The sequence below is a fragment of the Bremia lactucae genome, linkage group LG5 (genome assembly GCF_004359215.1).
Source record: "Bremia lactucae strain SF5 linkage group LG5, whole genome shotgun sequence".
Classification (NCBI taxonomy): domain Eukaryota; phylum Oomycota; class Peronosporomycetes; order Peronosporales; family Peronosporaceae; genus Bremia; species Bremia lactucae.
Genome location: NC_090614.1, coordinates 2,706,834 through 2,720,445, shown reverse-complemented (window position 1 = coordinate 2,720,445; position 13,612 = coordinate 2,706,834). Strand labels below are relative to the sequence as shown.

Here is a 13,612-nt window from a genome sequence, read left to right as displayed (position 1 = left end):
TCCGACGTTGTTGCGAAATCGCAACAGCGAGGCGGACCGCCAAAAAACGGTCGGGGTCAGTAGGGGCGCAACGCCCTACTGATCCAGCAACCTCAAGAGAATTTGCAAATCTCTTGACTAAAGTTGCTCCAGACACACAATCATTATGTGTCTCTGCACCTGGTGATGAGGTATCCCTCATCACCTTGAAGTTAAAAGTGACAAATGATTTGTCACTTAGAGCCCTAGTGGACTGCGGAGCATCGAATAACTTAACTCGTCGCCAGTCACTAGAGGGTCGTAGGCTCAAATATGTTAAGCGTGACATCCCTCGAACGAGGATGACGGTGCGTCTAGCGACAGGCGCATCGATAACAGTTATGAGCGTAGTGAAATTTCACTACACGTTAAGAGATTTACAGTATGATGATAATTTTATCGTACTGGATTTGGATGACAAATTTGATGTCATCTTAGGTTTACCTTGGCTCAGAAATTACGAGCCAACCGGAATAATCTACTGTAGTCAAGGACAATTTAATCCGGGTACACCCAGACGAAGCGGATGAATATATTGAAGTTTGGGATTGCATGTGGTTCATCCTGAGCAGCATTTGCATTTTCTGCTTGTGGAGGTACCGAACCCTTGTGACGTTCCAGCAAGAGAATGTTACCATAGGTGGCAGCGTCACGATATTTTGGGATACTATCATGGGGCAAGTACGCTCATCGTGCAACGCAGGAGGGGCCGGATTTTCGGAAGAAGTACACACCTCTCGCAAAGAATTGCGAAACTGTTGCTTTTCTTCGCAAAATATAACTTCTTTGTGGATACAACCCAAGACGACTTTATGTCATCGCTGATGCCCTTTCGCGCCGGCCCGATTTTAAGCCGGCTTTGCAAATCAACAGTGAGCCTGAACCTAATGTTGCAACGATAAGTGTTTCGTCGTCAGCATAACTTGAAGACGTCAGTTGAGCTTATCACGAAGATAAGGCTCTTAAAATGGTTGATGTATTACTTTAGAAATTAACATCAACAATCCTTGGAAATTAACCACAACAATCCTTATAAGGATTGTCAAAGTTGTATCTCTTCTCAACGGATCCATACACAACAATCAATGGTTTACTGTATTTCAAAGCGATTGCTGGCGACGCATCACCCCACCACAATGATTTCGCGTTCACGCATCATTTATGGTGCCACGATGCACCAATAAGCGGGCATCGTGAAGGTGTGATAACTTACTATCTCACGATAAGCCACGATGTAACGGGGAACCCTTCACTAGTACTGTTCAGTACTAGTTAATCTTACACTATGCAGGTTAAGTGCCTCGAAACTTCGCGTACACGAAGGTACATAGGAATGTTTTAAAGAAAGCTAAGGGTCTTTTGCTTGAAGGACTAGGCTAAGGCTTTATAATAGAGAAAAGTAAATCGGTATTTATATGTTTAGTTTCCTACGTAACGATCTTCTATCTACTACTGAACTTATTATATCAAAAACTTATTAGTAATGGCGCCTCCTTCGCACCGCACAATCGTGTCTTTTAACGATTGGCGGGATTGATTTTAGACTTGAATCAACCAATCAATAGAGCTAATGTCTTGTTGCATCAATATTACCCAATTTGGTAATATTGGAACTATTAAAGTAAAATTAACAAGGATAATAATTTTGTACTTCTTTGTTTATTTTCTCTCGTAGGAAATAATATTTATTAATTATTTTATAGGAAATAATTCTTTGTAACGGGACACCCTATTACACGCGACTTCGACTGGCCACGCTGGTATAAATTCGTTTACGTGCTTGCGAAATTTGTCAATGGGTGAAGCCCAGAGGTTTGTCCCGTGCTCCGTTACAACCTCTGCCCATTCAGGTAGAGTGTTGACGGTCCGTACTTATGGACTTCGTCTTCGGATTTCTCGGAGACGAGTACAATAATAATAGAACCTTGTATTTGTTGAACCCCTCTTTGGAGAATTTGAGACACCCCTCCGGCAAAATCGCCCGTACGCCATTGACGTTTTAGAGCGCCGCGTTCAGGGTCAACTTGCATCAAACACCGCTTCCCACCAATAGAATTGGAAATAAATGAACCTCTAGCTACAGTGCGGCTTCGATTCTGGTTGCGTTGGCGTAAATACGCCGGACGTAACTAGCCTTTGGCCTAAGCTTTGCGAAATTAAAATGAAACTTCCGTTCCGAACGAACATCAGCCTCATTCGCAGACTCTCCTAAAGTCCAGCAGTTTGGAGGCGACGGGCTCGATGAATTCGATTCTCAAACGAAGCATCGTTTCCGCTTTGTTATCGTTGAGAAACAAAACGATCCGTATATCCCTCATTTAGGTCACCGAGGCCCCACGTGTTTGTTCACGCAAATGCGTCAAATACTGACATCGCGTCATAACCTTTGGCATAAGTTATCGCAATGAAGAGCGTCGCGAGCAGCGAGCTTTAACGGCGTCTTCACCTCGGACCCGAGATTTAGATGATTAAGCTGCGGCGCGTAACCTCTTGAAGGCGTTTTCCCGCACTAAGAGGAGTGAGTCGATTCACTGTGAGCTTTTCCTTTTGCATGGACTGCAGCTTGACGACGAGCGTAATTCTCTCTGAGGATTGCTTGCTCTTGCTCTTCATCGAGCGGGTTCGTAATTATATCGGCCTCACGGCCCAGTGTCCTGCGCAATGCTGCTAAAGCATCTGCGGCACCAAGTTCTGGGAACGAATTTGGGGCCCGACGAGATTCGTCCACACAATGATCTCCCTCATCCTCCGATGGAAAGTGAATTTCAGATTCCATCATCTTCTCATTGTTGAGGAAGGAGCTAAGAGTCGGTGACTCACGCTTAATTGTTATCGGACAAAGGAATGCAAACACACAACTAAACGGTTAGCTGTTTATATTCCAAGCTCAAAAAGGAAATGAAGCGAATGTTGCCACTCGGTGTCAACAGTCTATTGGGGGTTGAAACGAAGCACACTTTGAATAGTCAACCGTTGTTGTGGTACTTTTACTTATGGGTATTATCTCGTTTTCTTCTATTTTAAATAATTGATCACTAAATTCCCATTTATTATGGGTACATATGTGGCAGCTACCAAGTATAAATTTGGTGGCAAGATATTGCCGATAGTAAAATTTGCCATCTACAAATCAGTGCATGCTTCTACAAAGCAAAAGACAAGTACAAGATAGTCCAAATGGCTGTTAGGAAGTTAAGTAGACTACGTAATGCATGTTGATTGCATCTTTTTCCGTGGATGGTATAAGCCACTCACGTATACCCACCTTAATTAAGTGTGACTCATAGTAGGGGGGGGACTCGCTCAAGCAAGGAACATTCTAGCTGTTACTCATCACGCATTGAATCAACAATCAATGCGAAGGATATCAATGTTATTCATCAACATCGAAGTGAGCAAACTCAGTGATAGCGATAAGGTGATAACGATGCTGAAAGACTCAGCATCGATAACAGTAATATCATCGAAACCAATTATGCTCTCACTAAAGAGGAGAACGACATCTTCCCAGTGCGCTTCAGTAGATAAAAGAAAACCGAGTCAGCAGGATAATTACTGCTGGCTAGTGATGCAGCAGCCCGTTTCATACAAGATACCATCGCTGATGTGATGGACGACAGAAACGGAACTCTGACAAAAATGAAAGAGCAAATATTCTTTCATTTGATGTTACTGATCTAGTATGGTAAGCCTGCCAGAACACGTAGTCACGAATGTGGGCAGTGATAAATTACTGCGCAAAATATATCGACTCGTTTCGTTTACTGCACCGCCAAGGCGCGAACACGATCAAGCAGCCTCGTAAGATGTGTACGCGTCCTATGTTTTATGTCGGGCGTCTCCGCCCGTACAATTTGTACGAAGCTTTTTCCGGTTCCGTTCTAAACCAGCATAGTCTAAAGCATCCACCAAAGGCTGATACGTCCGAGCCAAAGACTGATGGTCCTGAGACAAAGCATGACAGTCTCGGGGCTTGAGTTTGGCTCTCCTGAACCAGACGTTTAATCCTTTCCCCCAAGGATGAGAGCTAAAACCAGCTCGTTTTGAAGGGTCTGCGTGTCCATCATTCGCAGGTGCAACTTGCGTTCAATTTATCAGCTGCTGGCGAGAAACACCGTCGGTTGTCATTGCTAACTCGCGACGCCGAGATCCTTCCTGATAAACGTCCTCTCGTAAATAACGAAAAACATGATCCAAATTACGATGTCGACTTGGGTTCGGCGGATAAGGCAAACTCGAATTTTTCCCCTCCTCCACATTTATTGACGGGTTCGAGTGGAGAGAAGCGTTTCCTAATTAAACGCTTCTTGAACCACTGCGAGGTGAAGGGGGTCCAAACGAGTTATCTCGTTCGTTGACGAGGGTATCCACCCTCGCCAGATAGCCGAACCTCATTCCCAGCTGATAAAAAATGGACATTTCGGGTCTCGTTCGACAGTACGACGAGACTCATCCTCCCCAACAGAGGGTACATCGGATAACGAGCGCTCCCCGCGATCGTTAAAGAATTGGAGGTTCTCATTCCTTTCGCGCATCTTACAAGATATGAGCATCTCCGATGAGGATCTTTAAGAAAATATGCTTTTTTAGAGGCATGACCTAAACCCTTAAAACAGCATGGACATGAGCCCCCCCCCCGATTAGAGGCAAGGAAACTCTGTCTCTAGCCAAACAGTTCAGCTTGTAGATAATAAACTACGGTCAGTTTTTCGAACCGGTTAGCGAAAGTATCCATTTTGTCAAGCCAGGTGTCGCGACCCTAAAAGAAGCCTTGGTTGCCTTCCAACTTGACTGTTGGTGTGGTATGGCTACCGATCGCTACCAAATTCCGGTTTTATACTCATCCAGACTTCACGAGTCTGATGTGGACGAGACGGAATTCTTCATCGATACCGAAAAAGGCGTTGATGGTACACATGCAAGCGCCTTTGCTCTAAGATTGAAAGGCATTTGTGCGAATGTGCAAAGCAGCAAACTGCAAATCGTTGCGGTCCCTCTCCCTTACCCTATCATTACTCTTGGAGTTACCTTAAAATCACTCCATTCCTGGTGATGCATACTAACCCCACCAGGTCGAAGTTACATTCACGATCACTTCGTTCCTGATGATGCATTCTGACATCGCCAGAGTTATCATCGCCCACGGATTCATCACAAGATGACTCCCCACCAAGAAGATCCGTCCAGTCAAACAATCTCGTCTTCACCTCTTTCATTGTCACGTAAAAATCCGTAGGTTTAACGGACGCGGTCTTGGGCTAAGCGGAGGCCTTGACAGTAGCCTTTGAGTTAGGTGATGACGCTAACTTGTGCCAGTCACCTACAATGGAGTAGCATGTGACTTATCACCGTCACCTGTAATGAGAGTAGCAGGTGGTATATACCAGTCACCTCAAATTGGAGAAGGAAGTGACGCATTCCCTACAGTAAACGCTTTAACGCCGACTGGAATGTTTGCATTATTCGAGAACTGCGGCCATGTACACTGGAGCGCCAAACCACCGTGATGGGAAGGGACAGCGAACGAGGTATCTGGCTCGCTGGCGCGGTGATCCACCTTCGCATGACAGCTCAAAGCCTCGTTCCCAGCTACCAGCATGTGCACTGGTCTGTGCAGCTGCCAGCTTTGCGACCTCGCTGGGTTGGCGCACGTGCGCAAACGAATTGAGTTTTTAACAAAACCAATACTGCGATAAAATGGGATCTGAAATAAAAAAACAATTATGCAAAAATTTACAGGAAAAGACATAATCGTATCTATCTATCACTTTACGTCAGTCGCTATTGTGATTATTAGGGGGAGGGTAACCGAGTGTCCATACATAAATATTTTCAACTATAAAAGGAGCCTATGAGAGGAAGTAATTTAAAAGTATAAAACTGTTGTCATTAATTTATTTCATGCTTAAGATTCCCCGTATTTACCAAATTTGGTAATATTGAAGCAACACGATAATAATATATTGATTGGTTGAACCAAGTTTGAATCAACCCCGCCAATCGTCATAAGACACGATTGTGAGGTGCGCAAGTAGGCGCCATACATAGTTTGTCACTAATGCAATAAATTCAGTTGTAGATAGAGAAACTTAATATTTATATTGGATATTGATATCTCCACAACTAAAAAAGTGATATCCCCACGACAATCTTCAGATATTTATTATTTTAAATTTGAATAAACCGCTCCTACTTAATTAATTACTCCCATAATTTAAAAAAAGAGCATATTACTAAATTCGCAAGCTAAAATTGTTATTTCCACGACTCTGTAAAGATATTTATTGCTATAAATACGACGCGAAAACAAATATGTTAAATGAAAAATCTATGAAGAAAAAATCTATGAAGAAAAAAATCGGGCTTATTGCTCAAGCTTGTCGTGGACCTGAATTAGCCAAAAGTCGCGTTCCTCACTGGTGAAGTAGTAGTAAAGCCAAACTTCATTTACCCGAATTTAGTTTGCACCAGTGAGCGATTGAACAGCTTACCAGTGGTTACAATTGACATGCAAAAGTATTGACACCTTCCGTTTTGCTACTGTGGTGTATGGTATGAAAGAAGTTCAAAATAACCATTGGCCTTGAATAGCAGGTAGCTGCAAGAATAGCACATTCAGGAGAAACAAACCATTTAAATAATGATATTGGGTTATTACTTCCCCAACTCAGCTGGTTTTCCATTTCATCAAAATCATTTAAAAGAATTGCTTTCAATTTACCGCCAAGCATCAAAGTGTAGCATGTGAGCAACCACAGTTTCGTATGTCCCTCCTAAGTTGCACATTTTGTAAGATCGCAAATTTTTTGTAGAGCTTTTGATTGCAAATGCATGGCCACGAATGAATGCAAGCTCTTGTGTATCTTTCAAGAGCTCTTCAAATGTGTGATAGATTCGGTGTACTGGTGTTGAAATGTTATAGGTAGCAAGTTTCTTTGTCAGCATTGGATGAATGATTGAATCGATACTGTATGAAGGAGCTGAACAAGCATCCTTTCTACAGACAAGGTGCAACGGGCTAAAGTTGCCTAAATGTTACACAGTCCCCGTTAAATACACTTTGTGTACTTAAGGGATGGCCAATTACTTAAATAAGGTAATTAGACCCACAACTCAGGTGTGGTTCACATTTGTGAATCAACCCTTGTGTATGTGATGCATATAGGTGCATTCACATTAGGAGGGATGACGCTAGGCGTCATCCGTTACGCGAGGTATCTAGAACGATACGCTCGCAAGTTTAACTAGTATTATCTACACAGATTACATTTTTGATTGGCAAAATAGATATTTATATTTAATGCGATTAAATATAAACCAGTCTAAAAATTACTTTCTACTTAGTAATTGCGCACGGGCAGCCGAATTACCGCTCCCGTGACGACACCTTACTAGAGTACTTAGTGCGTTGGGTGACGTCGCTAAGGCACCCACCACAACTACCTCACTGCACGCAAGAGAAGACAGTCTGAACGCTTTCTCAGTGTGCTTGGGTGTGTAGCTAAGTAGAGTGTGGCCGCATTAAGACGTGCCCGCCTACACTTGGTAGCACTTGAAATCCTTCCCACGACCCGCATCTCTGCGTGTGTACGTGAGGACGAGCCTTAACATCGATGGGCTCATTTCTTCGTTCTCTCCGAATATCATTGGGAGGTGGCGGGGATATGCCGCAGGGACTTGGTGAACAAGCCCTGGCCAGGCTCTTGGGCAGTCCTCCTGAGCAACATGTTGCTCAGTTGGAGCAGTTTAAGGCATTCGTGCTCGGACAGCGGAGAGCCGCGTTCGAGGCACAGAGCCATGCAGCGGCGGAGTCCTTCACTCAGACTCAGGATGAGCTGAGGCATGAGCAAGCTCGGACGCATCAGCCGAGGCTCATTCGAATGGACCCGCCCAATTTGATGGAACTGCACCGCACTCGATTGTCCACTGGCTGTTAGCCGTGGAGCAATGCGGTATCACGCAGCTCATCGAAGACGACAGCCGGATAGTGTCGTACGCCATGTCGCACCTGCGCGGTAAGGCCTCCAAGAGGGCTTACTCGATGCTTATGGCTGACAGAAAGGCGTGCCCTACATGGGCGATCGTTAAGGAAAAATTCGCGCCAAGATCCAGCCGCCGAACAAAGAAGTGTTGCTTCAGGCGCGATTCTTTGGAGCGTGACAGTCAAAGCGATCTCTGCAAGAGTATAAGCGAGAGATGCGCTCGCTCTCGGCGTCTATTACCGTAGGTCCGATTCCGGAGCTCATTAAGGTGTTCACGTTTATGAACGGACTACGGCATGGCCCATGGCGACAGGCCTTTTTCAGAAAGGTGCCGTGGACGATGGAAGAGGCAATCCAAATTGCGTTAGTTGAGGTGCAATCCTACAACAGTGCCTCGGCGAAAGCTTGATATAAACTGTCGGGCGAGAGATCAGATGCCACACCCATGGAGTTGGGCAATGCAGACATTGTCTGCCATTAATGCGGCAAGCGCGGTCATATGATGGCTTGCTGCTATACCAGGGTTCCTGCTTGGGAGAAGACGCCCAGCAAGAGGACTCTCTACCCAAAGGGTGATGGCAAGAATCAGCGTGCAAGACGCATGAGTTCTGCATCGACAACTGAGGGGTCAGGAAATGCAGGAGCGCAGTAGGGGCGGGATGCTTACTGACGCGGACTCTGAAGCTACCCCTAAGTTCAGAGTGGCAAAACGACTCAATCATCGCCGGTCTCTTTCTTAGAGCCACGACTTTCACAAAATTTTGTGATGCACCCGAATCCACCAGGAGGGTCATCACCTGGTCATAGCCTCTTACATGAGCGCTATAGACCAGCAGGGTTGAGGTCCGAAATTTCGAGACCTCAGGGACAATGCTAATCATTTGTTCCAGAAGGATGGCAAGCGAGAAGAGGCGACCGATGAGGTCATTCGCAAGACTTGACCCTCGAGATCCACAATACGTTATTTAGTAGCTCTGAAAGCCTGTGACTGAACGTACAAGGGTAAGACAGCCGCGAGCAGGTGAGCGAGATGGCCATTTGTATCGGGTGCCGTCTGCACTGATGGATGCGGGTGGACATCAACGCTATCTTGTTGGAAGGTTGCTTGTCCACCGCTTCGTGAGGCAAAGGTATCAGATCCTCGTCAAATGGAGAGGTTACCCGAAGAGCTTTGACCCTTCGAGACCGATCGATACCCTACGTGTTGGTGTGCCCGGCTTATGGCTGCCGATAAAAAGTAGCACCAGCTGAGGCCTCTTCGCTAGTCTCAAATGGACTAGCAAAAGCAGCTTCGTGAGAAGAAACTAAGGGTACAGCACCGCCCATGATTTTTTTCACACGCACGCAGGCGAAATTAATTCGCGGCGACCGCTGTTTCATCGCATCGGAATGCGGATGAATGCGGCGCAAGAATTCCGCCTCGTACTAGTCGGGCGTTTCATGTGAGCGCAACACGACCGGGATCGGGAAAATACGACCAAGCGATTTTCCCTGAGCCCTCCATGATTTAAAGACGCCATAATAATTTTGAGCGTCTACAAGAGTGCGCTCTAGGAGCAACGTTCTTGGCCCGTTCAAACGAGGCCATTAAGATGGAGGGGCAACAGTGGTATGCCACCCGTCACATAGCCACGTTCTAAACGACTGACTTGTGACACCGACTGAGCACGTTCACGTGTCGTCGGCGGAGCTTTAGGCTAAAATCCTCAATTTCAGAACTATTATGGATAATGATCTGAGCACAAGGCGTTGTGGTTTTACCCAACGGAGAAGCGACTGCGCCTTTTTGAGTTGCGCTCTCATTAATTATTGCTGCGCTATCCAGCGCAGATGACGAGACAGCACTCGTAAATGTTGGTGTCTCCAGTGTTTGAGCCATGAGAGAAGTTTGGAATGGCAACAATGCGCCATTATCAAACCTCATGAGCTCGTTGTCCGCGTCACTACAATGAGCGCGAATCAACATCCTCACTGTTAAAGTGGGATGGATCCTTTAGCCCCGTTAACGCGACCGCAGCAGTAGCTGTCGGCGTTTCGACCAAGTTATTGAACGCTGCTGACCAACGAGGCCCCTTTTCGGTGGCATCTTTGGCGCCATGTATGAAAATACAGGTCGTTACAGTGTATGAGAGAACTGTTGGCGCGTTAAGCAGCTCGCAGTTCCTCTTTCCTCTTTGACGAATTTTAAAATGTAAATTCGTTCTTAAGGGGGGAAGGTGTGACGGGCTAAAGTTGCCCTTATATTTCACAGTCCCCTTTAAGTACACTTGGTGTTGTTAAGGGGATGGTCAATTACTTTATATAGGTAATTCTTGTGTATGTGATGCACATAGGCGCATTCACATAAGGAATTACCGCTCCCGTGACGACACTTTACTAGAGTATTTAGTGCGTTGGGTGAGGTCGCTAAGGCACCTACCACAACTACCTCATGGCACGCATGAGAAGACGGTCTGACCGCTTCCTCGCTGTGCTAAGGTGTGTGTCTAAGTAGAGCGTGGCCGCATTAAGACATGCTATCTACACAAGGAGTACTGTGGAAATTGTGGCATCAATCTACAATTTAAACATAGTATGTACTAGCCAACCAGAGCCACGGTTAGTTGTAGCCAAATATGTTTTAGCCAATCACAAGTGAAACATGATGTGTATTGGCCATTCGGCATTTTGGATTGAGACCTGAAATTAAAGTCTTTACAGAAATTGTGAAAATAACAGTTTTAGTTTGTGAGTTTTTATTTTTTTATTTATTTCTTACAAAAAGTTATGAGAGTAATAATTTAAGTAGATTTGAGTTTAAAAAAATATTATTTTTAAATAATTGTGGGCAACGTCATTAGGCTAGCTGCTTTTTAAAACATCGGCATCCATGTCTCTTAACAAAATCATCGTTTAATCAATTAGCAATATTCGAAAGCTTAAGCTCTTAAAGGTCGTCAGAACTCGATCTTCCTCTTAAGCTGTCCATAATATAAAATGCCGACCTTGTATGTCGGCACGTACACGCGCAAGGAAGGTCATGTGGATGGCCACGCCAAAGGCATCCACGCCTATTCATTCGACGACACAAGGGGCGCTATGATGCTACTAAAAGTAACCGAGGGAGCGGGTATAAACCCCTCTTACGTATGCGGCACAAACACGACACTCTACGTCGTGAATGAGAGCAACGAGCCGTCGCAATTGCATCCCGGCGAGACAACTGGCTTTGTGACTGCCTACTCGATGGGAAAAAAGGGTGAACTAACGCAGATAAGTCGCCACGAGACCGGTGGTTCGTACTCGTGTCACGTGGCGCTAAGCCCTAACAAAGATTTTGTATCCGTCGCGAATTATGGAGGCGGTAATCTCACGCTCTTCCCCGTAAACGCGGACGGTTCGCTGGCGCCTGCTTCAGACTTTCACGACTATCATGGCGCCAGCATGGTCATCAAGGCCCGTCAGGAAGCCTCACACGTGCATAGCACTACGTGGACGCCGACAGGACTCGTTGCTGCCGACTTGGGCACCGATAAGCTCGTGCAGTACAAATTAGACGTAGCTAGTAAAAAGTTGGTGGATGAGGAATTCCTCTCTTGCTTGCCTGGCTCTGGACCGCGTCACGTTGCTCTGTCTACGGAGTTGGGTGTGGGGTACGTCATTAATGAGCTAAGCAGCAGCGTTAGCGTGTATCCGCTTGACGTCAAAAGCGGTCAATTAGGCCTCACACCGCTGCAGCACATCTCGACGCTCCCAAGAGGCTACGCGGGCCGAGCTGCGCTAGCGTCGGACATTCACATCTCGCCGAATGGCAAATTTGTCTATGCGGCAACTCGCTTCTGCCACAGTATCGCCATCTTTAAGATTCTGCCGGACACGCGTCTTGAGCTTGTAGAGATCGTCCCTACGCGCGGCGACACGCCGCGCGACATTCTTCTATATAAGGACTATTTGCTGGCGTTGAACCAAGATACAAATACCCTTGACGTCTTCCGCGCGGATGGGGAGACGGGAAAGATTACTTATACTGGCAACTCGGTCGACTGCCCGTCGCCGTCTTGCATGTTTATAGCAGAGTAAGGAGTGCGCTTGCAATTAATTATCTTAACTGGTACGTCTTTTAAAAAAAAATTGTCATCGACAAAATACATACTACCAATCAAGAAATTTTGGAAAGCTGTTTTAATGGTATTAGCAATTTTTATCAAGCTTTCACTTATAATTTGGGAGCCCTTTTGGTATAGCCACACTCCCCGTCTAAGTTAAATAAAGACGTCAAATAAAATATTTTCACTGTATGGTCATTCCACTGCATTCAAAATCAGCGGTTATTCCTTTAGAATCGTCTTTAGATCGCCCTTTTGGCCTTTGGTACATCACACCCCCTAAATTAAATTAGGGCACGCTATTACCACACTCCCTAATTATCAGCATAAGATTAGTGACTACGCATCAGAAACCGCGTTTTCGTTTGGCGATGTCAAATGTACGATTTTCAACAGGTGAAAAAAAGCCAAGAGCGCCCGCGATTGATTGGCGAGTCATTAAAAGAGCGAAAAGAAAAAGCAGCAAACCGAGCAGCGAAGGAGAAGTTGAGCATGCATGTTAGTTAGTCTTTAGAGGTCAAGCTAAGGATGAATTTATTTAACTTTACTTCTACCAACTTTTGCGGAATTGCATCAAATAAACGAATCTTAGTGCTCTTTTTTGTAACCATTATGAGCCACAATTGCCTTCTGTTTCACTTTTTGTCGGCTTTCTTTGTTGAAAAAGCATCTTGCTATATAACATGAAAGTACGCATATATTGCGAAGTCTTTTGCAAACCTTCCGTGTAACGGGCTAGAGTTGCCCTAATGTTACACAGTCCCCATTAAGTATATTTGGTACTTAAGGGGATGGTCAATTACTAAATAATAGTAATTAGACCCAACACTCGGGTGTGGTGCACATTTGTGACCAACCCTTGTGGATGTGATGCACATGGGTGCATTCACATTAGGAGGGATGACGCCCAGCGTCATCCATGATGACGGCTAGCGTCATCAGTTACGCGAGGTATCTATAAAGATACGCTCGCAATACATATTAAATGATATCTATAGAGATATCATTTTAATTGGTAAAAATAGGTATTTGTATTTAATTCTATTAAATATAAATCAGTCTGAAATTTACTACCTACTTGGTAAGTGCGCACGAGGAGACGGATTACCGCTCCCGTGACGTCACTTCACCAGAGTTCTTAGTGTGTTGGGTGAGGTCGCTTGCGCGCCCACCACAACTACCTCACTGCACGCAAGAGAAGCAGGTGCAAACCGCTTCCTCGCTGTGCTAGGGTGTGTGCTAAGTAGAGCGTGGCCGCATTACGACGTGCCCGCCTACACTTGGTAGCACTTGAAATCCTTCCCACGACCCGCATCTCTGCGTGTGTACGTGAGGATGAGCCTCAACATTGATTGGGCTCATTTCCCCCACCTCTCCGAACATCATCGGGAGGTGGCAGGGCTAATGGCGCAGGGACTTGGTGAACAAGCCCTGGCCAGGCTCCTGGGTAGTCCTCCTGAGCAACATGTTGCTCAGTTGGAGCAGTTTGAGGCATTCGTGCTCGGACAGCGGAGGGCCGCGTCCGAG

The 13,612-nt window shown here is 45.6% G+C and overlaps 1 protein-coding gene across 1 annotated transcript; it reads left to right on the top strand.

Annotated features, from left to right (window-relative positions):
* Positions 1 to 10,976: 10,976 nt before the first annotated feature.
* CCR75_009012 (uncharacterized protein) lies at positions 10,977 to 12,059 on the top strand (the record flags this gene model as incomplete). Its single annotated transcript, XM_067967059.1, has 1 exon — positions 10,977 to 12,059. The coding sequence occupies one exon, from the start codon at positions 10,977 to 10,979 to the stop codon at positions 12,057 to 12,059; it is 1,083 nt and encodes a 360-aa protein (XP_067821102.1).
* Between the last annotated feature and the right edge of the window lie 1,553 nt (positions 12,060 to 13,612).